Below are 9,485 nucleotides of genomic sequence, written 5' to 3'. Positions count from 1 at the left end.
TACATAGTCCTTTAAACTTATAAGGTGTTCAATAAATCTTGAAAATTAGTTTAGATGCGTCTACACTCTAATAGAGGTGGCAATGGACCGTGCCAGTACAACTCACAATTTTTTTAGCACCGTGCAAAAATTCCATGCCGTACCATAGGCTTAAGATTTGGCAAGTGGACTGGCACAACACAACTCACGAATTTAAAAAAAAAAAAATTTAATTTTTTTAAGAAAAGCCCATGCAGCACGTGAGTCAGCTCGCGAAAGCACACACAACCCTATCTTGACACAACCCATGATACGGTGAGTCATGAAAATTTTGGCCCCACATGACACAACCCATCGCCACCTCTACACTCCAGGCACCACGATTACCCAAAAAAAAAAAAAAAAAAAAAATGACCTCAATTTAGTTCAAATCAGCCTAAATAGGAAGAGAACCAGTGAAGAAGCTTGAAATAACAATTGGTTTGGTTTAGGCATTTATACTTAGAACGGTCAGATCCTGTAGGTATAAATTTCTTCATACATCAAGTATAAATTTCTTCATACATCAAGAAGCCAATTTGCTATATATACCTGATTGACATGACAGATTAATCTGAGTCAAGCTAGAACAATTCTTTAGGCGTCTTAACGAAGACGCTCTATATAAACTAGTTTTCTTTTGTGTCAGCATCATGACCAGCGCCATAACTGGTCGTCCAGTCCAAATTTTACTTGGTCTATCTCCATTAGTTGTTTGGACAACCGTAAAATTACTCAATTAGTCTCTGGACAATCGTTAAATAAACCAAACAGGCTTTGAGTTGGATCTTCATAGCCATTTTAGAATTATAAACCATGTAAGATGTCAAGCCTTATAATTGGACTTCCAGGACATTAATATTGTTTATTCCTTTGTTATTGAAATAGTTCCATTCGTCATATTTTCTTCTTCCTTCGTCGACATTGATGTGGGCATGATCTCATAAAACTGGTATTATATGTAACCAGAGAATCCTCCTACAATGTTTCTCAATCCGCAAGATGCTTAAAACAAATGTAGTTCCCCGACGTCCAAGTGCAACACAAAATTGCTGCCCTGGATAGCGAGGGGAACAACTTGTTAGGCTCCACTGTAGACATTGCTTCACAAAGAGTAAGCAACATTATTGTCAAAATCAAAACTTGAAGCCTCATAACATCAACAATAAAACCCAAATCACATAACATAAACGAAGAAAAATATCGAACTTTTAACATAAAACCAGATTTAAATGGGAGTAACAAGAAGTAACTCAGTCCCTTAGATGTTCAAAAATGAGTTGCGATCATATCCGCAAATCATTACAGGTCTGTAGACTCATCACCGTCGCTCAATTACTCCCAAAAGTCAAAAATTAGAGAAAGTAATGTAGTTGCTCAAGTGTTCTCCCAAAACAAAGGGTAAAAAAAATTGAGAGATATTAAAATACAAAAAACAACACGATTAATATTGCTTCAAGGGAACGAGTCATATGGGAATTGAATGTATCCACACTGACCAGATAGTGAAGCATCAACATCTCCAGTTACAAACCCAGGTAACAATAAGAAAACCAACTGAAAATTTGCAATCTTTTCAATGATCCTTTGCATAATAAAGGGTTTTTAAAAAGAAGGCTACTTAAACCCTAGAAAAGATCTAAAATTTGCAGAGAGAATAGTACAAACCCCTAATCGCCCGAGCGTCCAGACGGAAGGCAGGGTGGGTTTTGTCTTGTAGAGGGATAAGTGGATGATCGGACGGTTTATATGCAGCTTATTTTGATGAACGGCAAAGATTTCATGCTATTGTGTTTCCCTAATTTTCCCTTGGCCTAGGGGAAAATACAAGAGTGCCCTCAAGTTCCTCTATTTAGGATCTTTATAGGCTTATTGATCATATTGAGTCTAATAATTGCACCAGCTCCACACTAGCACTTAAGGTTAATAACAGGCCTGACCAGTTAGCTTTAACTTGGCACCGTAGACTAGGACATCCTCATTCTGAAGCCTTTGCAAAAATTATGACTCAAATGAACAAAAATTCACCAAAAGTCTTGTCTTCTATTCCTTTTTGTGATGTTTGTCAACTAGGCAAGTTGCATAGAAATAGTTTTCCAGTTTCACAAACTAGAGCTGCCCAACCTCTTGAGCTTGTGCATAGTGATGTTTGGGGCCCTGCCCTTACAGTTTCATTTGAAGGCTATAGATATTATGTTCATTTCATTGATGATTACAGTAGATTTACCTGGTTGTTTCCTTTAAGAACAAAAGCTGAGGTTCAATCCACCTTTGTCAAGTTTCACCGTTTAGCGGAAAGACATTCAATCATAAACTTAAGTGTTTACAATCTGACCAAGGAAGTGAGTATAAAGGTTTAGTTTCTTATCTTACTCAAGCTGACATTCAATTTAGATATTCTTGTGCATGTGTCCATCAACGAAATGGTAGAAGCGAAAGGAAACATAGACATATAGTAGAAATTGGACTTACCTTACTAGCACAAGCATCCATGCCTTTGCATTATTGGTGGCTTGCATTTGAAATTGCTGTGTTTTTTATTAACCGAATGCCTACATCTGTCTTGAATTTTAACTCTCCTTATCAGACACCTTTTAACAATCCTCCTTTGTACACTTCTTTAAAGACTTTTGGTTGTACTTGTTTCCCTTATTTGAGAGATTTCAATAAGCATAAGTTCAGTTTTCATAGCTCAAAGTGCGTCTTCGTAGGCTACAGCTTAGTTCACAAAGGATACAAATGCCTTAGTTCTGAGGGAAAAAATTTCATAACCCCAACCGTCAAATTTAATGAGTCTAAGTTTCCTTTTGCTTCTAATTTTTAGTCTTCTTCCTCAGAATCATCAAGAGTTAAAACTGTTTCCAATTCCTCCAGTTTACATTTTCCTTTTGTCAATATTCCTAACTCTTTTAAGTTCAGTGATATCTCTAAGTTCAGTCATATAGCTTCTCCAGCAGCAACTTGTTCCAAAGCAAATCCTCACTCAGCAGTTCGTAAGCAAACTTCAACTTCAACTATTAACCCTTCCTTACAAAACACAACAGCCCCAAACACTAAACCTCTAATACCTCCCACCAATCAGTCTCAATCTATAGCATCCTTAAACGCTTCAGCTCAGTCAACCATTACTCCTCACTTACAAAACACAGTAGCCCCAAACACTAAAATTCCTCCTACATAATTTTTGACTCTCCAACGTCCATTAGATCTGTCTCCTGCCTCTCAGCTTAACTTTATCACAACTTCACCTTCCCTATCCTCTCCACAAATACCTTTAACCTCTAATACTTTTGCATCTCTTCCTAGTTGCCTACCCAAAGAAGACTTAAGATCATCCAAACCTGAAATTTCCATGCCTCAAAACTCTAGTCATACACTGCCAGCTTGTCCTCCTGTAATTGATCTCACTGCATCAATATTTTCTGCCATTCCTACTACTTCCAAACCTTCCATCAACATCCATCCTATGCAAACCAGAACTAAAACAGGTGCTTGTAAACCAATTACCTTCACCAAAACAGGTGCTCCTAAAACCGCTGCTCTTATTGTCACTGGCAAACCCTTTGTCCATTCTGAACCCTCTTTGGTAAAAGAGGCTCTTGCTAGTGCTCCTTGGAAAGAGGCAATGCAACTTGAGTATGATGCACTTGAAAAGAATCATACATGGGTCCTGGTTCCTTTCACTTCTGACATGCATATAGTGGGCAACAAATAGGTGTATAGGATAAAATATCATGTTGATGGCTCATTGCAAAAATATAAAGTCAGGCTTGTTGCTAAGGGTTTTCAACAAACTCCTGGGCTAGACTATTTTGAGACTTTTAGCCCAGTTGTTAAACCCTCTACAATCAGAATTATATTTACACTTGCAGTTACAAATGGTTGGGACATTCAGCAAGTTGATGTCAACAATGCATTCCTGAATGGCACCCTAAATGAAACTGTGTTTATGCAACAACCTGAGAGCTTTGAAAATCCTCACTACCCATCTCATGTATGCAAGCTTAATAAAGCTCTTTATGGACTTAAACAAGCACCATGGGTTTGGTATGACAAGTTAAAACAACCCTTATTAGAAAAAGGGGTTTCATAATTCAATGTCTGACTCAAGTTTGTTCATTCTCAAAAAACAATCTACAGTGACTTATGTTCTAATATATGTGGATGACATACTCATCATTGGCTCAAGTGCATCTTACATCATTCAATTGGTTGAAGAACTAAACATTCAGTTTGCACTAAAGACACTCGGATCAGTACAATATTTTCTTGGTCTAGAAGCCTCAAGAACAGTGGCAGGTCTTCATTTAAAACAAACCAAATATGTTGTGGACTTGCTTATCAAAACCAACACGTTGGAAGCCAATGCTTGCAACTCCTATGGCAGTTGGAACTAAGCTTTTCTCCACTGACAGTGAAGTATTTAAGGATCCGAGTCTTTATCGAAGCATTATAGGAGCACTCCAATACTTGACTCTCACCAGGCCAGACATTAGCTATGCTGTAGACAAGCTGAGCCAATTTCTTCAAGACCCAACTGAGCTCCAATGGCAGGCCTACAAAAGAATTTTAAGGTACATTAAAGGAACTCAGCTTCATGGATTATTGTTTAGACCAACAGCCTCTCTTAATGTTGAATGTTATGCCGATGCTGACTGGGGAAGTAACCTGGATGATCGAAGGTCAACTAGTGGTTTTTGTGTCTACTTGGGACCCAATTTTATCCAATGGAGCTCTAGAAAACAAAAAGTAGTTGCCCTTTCCTCTATTAAAGCTGAGTATAGAGCTTTAGTACATACAGCAACTGAGGTAGCTTGGCTGCAGTCCATATTCACTGAGTTAGGCTTGAGTTTTTCTTCTCCTCCTGTCATATGGTGTGATAATGTGAGTGCTAGTGCGTTAGCATCAAATCTTGTATTTCATGCTCGAACTAAGCATATCGAAATAGATGCTCACTACATCCATGACCAAGTTTTAGCCAAGAAAGTTGTGATTCAATATGTCCCTTCTAAGCTACAAATATCTAGCATTTTGACCAAAGATTGATCAGCTGCTCAGTTTCATGAGCACAAACAAAAATTGATTGTAGTTTGTGTTGATGGTTCTGCCTAAGCTTCCTCTGCTGTCTTATAGTAACTGATCTGCTGATATTATTTCACTTTAGCAGAATTTCTTTACTCATCAGGGACAAAGTTACAGCAGCTACTTAGTGGTTTATTTGCAATTGATTGAATGTAGTTTGTGTTGATGGTTCTGCCGAATCTTCCTCTGTTGTCTCACAGTAACTGATTTGCTGATATTATTTCACTTTAGCAGAATTTCTTTACTCATCAGGGACGAAGTTACAGCAGCTGCTTAGTTGTTTAGTTGCACTTACATCAAAATTTCAGCATCAAAATTTGCTCGTCTGATGATAATATCTGTGTCAGTGCAGAAGTTTGGTGATCCTATCAGTGCAAAAATTTGGTGAGTCTTTTGGTAGAAATTTTGTGATTTTTTTTTTATTTTGGTTGCTCGTTAACAAAGCAATGTTTCATTTTATTCATTGCTGATATCAATGTAGCAATTTAGTGCCCGTTTCTGATCTTGGTTGTTTATTAGTGGAACATTTTCTTTTGTGTGTAAAATCACAGGGAAGTTTTTCTGCTCAAGAAACTTGGGAGAGCTTGGTTTAAAGGGGAGTGTGGAATGATAATTATGAAAATACAGGTCAAGAGAAGTTGACTGGGATACTGAGAGAAGTTGACTAAGACACTTGACACTTGAGAGAGCTTGGTTTAAAGTGTAGTGTTAGAATATTGAGTAGTAGTTGTTAAAGTGTCAAAATATAAGGGTCGACTGGTAATTTACCAAATGATGTCGTTTTGGTTTAAGTTGTTAGCTAAGAAGCAGAGATGTTAAGTTGCTTCCTTCTTCTTTAAGTTTGCGTCCATTTATATAAAAACGTGAAGATCTCTCATCTGTAGCAATTAATTCAGCTTTTACAATACAAAAAAGTAACATAGTTTCTCCTTTTCTCTCAATTTTGCTTCTTAATTGTAATCTTTTCACTTCTTCCACGGATATTTTTCCTTTTGTTGACAATGTAAGTGATGGTTTTTTTTGTAAAACACTGTAACACTTTCTTTACGTTTAGTTGGCTCTTTTCATTTTTCATTTTGGTAATTTCTACGGTTCATTGGCATATTTTTTGTTGGCAATTTTGTAGGAAAGGACACTGATCGATCTTTTAAACTGAATATTTTTTTATCAGGTCGGATGCGATTGTGAATGTAGGCGATGTTACGACAGGGCAACTTCCCGCTGGAGAACATAGAAATGATGAAGCGAACTTAATCAACGTTCTGCTGTTGAAATTCAAGAGTTACTCGTTATCTCAATTATGTCGAAGGATGGTTTCCTTGGAGTTTTGTATTGTGTCTCTTTTAAATGGCCAGTTTTGGAATCCTTGGCTATACTACATTCTGGAGATGAGTGATGAAAAAAGTGCATCGTAGTTGACGGTTCATTGCATATTACGCTTGTGTTCTCATACCATAGTGATATCTTACATTTCTTCTTCTATAGACGTCATCTTCAAACTGTGTAAATTTACAAAGAGATGCAGGAAACATGTGTTGCTTGTCATTAACATTCTCATCCTTCTTCCTGTCCCCCAGGTAAGGCCTACACACACTTTAATTTACAGCAACATTGTCTTTCTGTCCTCATATATTTTCCAATTTGTTTTTACGCACACTTTCCAAATATATTAAGAAACTTTTGCTGTAAAGATCGATAAGACTTCTAGCCTAAAGCGCATTGCTTATTTTTTTTCAGGTTCCTATAGTTTCTTGTATATTTCATTATTTTGTAAGATTGACATACAAAAATACCAATTTATAGTCAAATTATGCAGCGAAAAAAAAGCTCAAGAACAAACCCTTTGACTTGACAAACAGAACACCTAAGTATATTAGAAAATAAGAGAAAAATAACAGAGATGATTTAAGTTATGGTCACATTAGTAAGATGAGAACACTAATTTATTCTTCATCTCTCTCGCTCAACAAAGATCATGAGTGATTGTTAATTTCTATAAATGTTTGACGGTGGAGCTAAGGGAGACGTCACCGTAATCACACCCTGTCGCTAGTAATATATCACTACGTAAAAGATCCCCTTTTGGTGTTTGATCAACCCTACAGATTACTGAACATAATTCTTGTCCACTCACAGTGTTAGTTGGGAGTTAATTTAGTACATTTGCTATACATAATAAGGTAGTCATGATCAACAATTTAAATTTTTTAAACTTTGTTTATAATAAAATTTTCCAACATATATATAATTTCATTTCCCTTATGGACTCCAAACTGTCTAGGTGATGGGTGATATATATTATTTCTAAAAGAATGAGTGTCTGGATAATTTGGATGCACAAATCGTTCTAGTACGCAGCGTATGCCAAGATTCTTCTATTAATGTCTACATTGAGGAGAATATGGGGGGGCGAGAGAAACATTCGTTCGGTGGTCTTGATGTTCTTCATGTTTTACGTGATTGCCGGTCATGTAAGTTCAATTTCATAGATTAGACAAATAATTATTTCTCTACTGTGTGTATATAGATCAACCGTGGACTTGCTTGCGTTTTAGTTATACGGAGGCTGTGGTATAACGGAGCCATAAACGCAGAGACAGAATGCTGGAAGGAAGCCTGCGGAAATCATACTGGATGCAGTACTGATATTTTCTCTTGCAATAAAAGTTGGAACACATAAAATTGCTAAACAATTCTTGCTCTAGAAATACCACGAAATATGATTTTGGAACATTCTGATGCCCATCGTTCTGGAATGCTGCTGGTGGGGACAGATTATTACGAGGATGTTATTTGTTTCAATGGGGCCTGCAAAATATCAGGTTTGTGCATATTCTACATATGATTTATCCATTCTATAGTAACAAGCATTTATATTTAATATATACGTTCCTTATGCAAATCTAGTTTTCATTTTTATATAGTTTTAGATGTATGAATATATAGTGTGTTGAAAATTCTATATGAAAGATTTTGACTTCCATTTAATGGCACCGATTAAATTATAAAGATAAAATTTTCTAATTTTCAAAATGAGAGTTTTATTGAAATTTCGTATTTTACTGTTTACTTATAGGTGATTGAAACCATTAATTAATGCATAAAACAACGATCTTATGCATTAGAGAAGATATATAGTGCATATTACGTAAATGTAATACAATAATTTATTTCACTAATATCTAATAAAATATTTGAATTCAATTTTTTGCAGTAGTTTTGGTCAGAACATCGGACCAATTTCTCATTCTTGGGAATCATATTTGCAATTGCTATTATCTTTACGGAGTGGTGTTGTTTTTCTTCCTCGTTGGTAAATTGCAGGTAGCATCCGAATTTTATCATTGAATGAAGCAATAAATGAGAACTTGGATTTCTATCCGACTGTACACATCGTGAAACAGTTATGTCTGCAAGCTGACACTAAAGGATTTGCCAAGATGAGACAGAAGTCACGAGAGACAGAGCAGTGGATGCTTTCAAAAGACTAAATGAGGATCTACAATCTCAGGTGAAGAATTACCATTGCGAGAATGTTCTGTGCGGAAAACCAAAGGTGTAAATATAGAAAATGTTTTCAATGGTCTTCCCAATAACCTCCAAAGAAAATTGAATCAAGAACTCTGGGCAGATCTGCCAAAAAAGTGAGTTTATTTGACTTGTGGGACTAGTAAGAGCAAACGAGTATTATTAGACTAATATAATGTTGAACCTCACCTATAACTTAAGCTTTTAAGGGATAATAACTTAACATAGTGAGAGGTAAATGTCTAAAATTCGAATCCCACACCACTTGATAAAAAAAAAAATCCAAGTTGCATAGAGAGAGAACCTATTAGACTAATATATGTTGTCACTCGTTCTCACTTCATTTTGTATGATATGAATAGGTGAAACAATTTGGAAATTTGAGTGAAGCAGAAATGCAGGATCTATGTGATTGTGTAAAGCCAGTTTTGGTCAGCGCACTCGCATTATCCGAGAGGGAGACCCAATTGATGAGATGATCTTGGTGGTGCAAGGCAAGCTATGGACCTACACTCGAGGACTAATGGTCGCAATCACAGAAATGAGCATCTAAAAGATGGTGACTGCTGGGGAGAAGAACTTGTGGATTGGTTTAATGCTATCCCTACACATCCGACCTTCCTATCTAACCAAAACTATTCAAGCAGTTACAGACGTTGATGCCTTCGTCCTTATGGCCCATGACTTGAAAGATATACTCCTTAAACATCATATAGTTCGTCATATGCAGCAAGCTTTCGCTCAAGAAGGAACGCACAAACCAACTCTACCCAGGAAGCGAACTCCAGCAACACAACACAATCTCAGCAGTGAGTTCAGGAGCACAACACAAACAAAATTAGTGTATTGGCTAGTGT

The 9,485-nt window shown here is 36.6% G+C and overlaps 1 protein-coding gene and 2 non-coding genes across 3 annotated transcripts; 1 reads left to right on the top strand and 2 right to left on the bottom strand.

The window, feature by feature from the left end:
• Window positions 1-1,031: 1,031 nt before the first annotated feature.
• LOC116130289 lies at window positions 1,032-1,171 on the bottom strand. The gene has a single exon (XR_004128030.1). It is a non-coding gene; the product is annotated as a small nucleolar RNA snoR136 (small nucleolar RNA).
• Window positions 1,172-1,265: 94 nt separating this feature from the next.
• Window positions 1,266-1,350, bottom strand: LOC116130286. Its single transcript, XR_004128027.1, has one exon. It is a non-coding gene; the product is annotated as a small nucleolar RNA SNORD25 (small nucleolar RNA).
• Window positions 1,351-4,341: 2,991 nt separating this feature from the next.
• On the top strand, window positions 4,342-5,064 carry LOC116130172 (secreted RxLR effector protein 161-like). Its single transcript, XM_031415925.1, has one exon. It carries the CDS (start codon window positions 4,342-4,344, stop codon window positions 5,062-5,064), a length of 723 nt encoding a protein of 240 aa, XP_031271785.1.
• Window positions 5,065-9,485: the final 4,421 nt, after the last annotated feature.

The sequence above is a fragment of the Pistacia vera genome, unplaced genomic scaffold (genome assembly GCF_008641045.1).
Source record: "Pistacia vera cultivar Batoury unplaced genomic scaffold, PisVer_v2 Contig218, whole genome shotgun sequence".
In the NCBI taxonomy this organism is placed as follows: domain Eukaryota; kingdom Viridiplantae; phylum Streptophyta; class Magnoliopsida; order Sapindales; family Anacardiaceae; genus Pistacia; species Pistacia vera.
Note: the sequence above shows the minus strand (reverse complement) of the source record. Positions and strands in the feature narration are given on the sequence as shown.

What these genes read in the sequence shown, in the direction of transcription:
- LOC116130172 (XM_031415925.1), top strand. Translation starts at nt 4,342, where the DNA reads ATGTTGTGGACTTGCTTATCAAAACCAACACGTTGGAAGCCAATGCTT.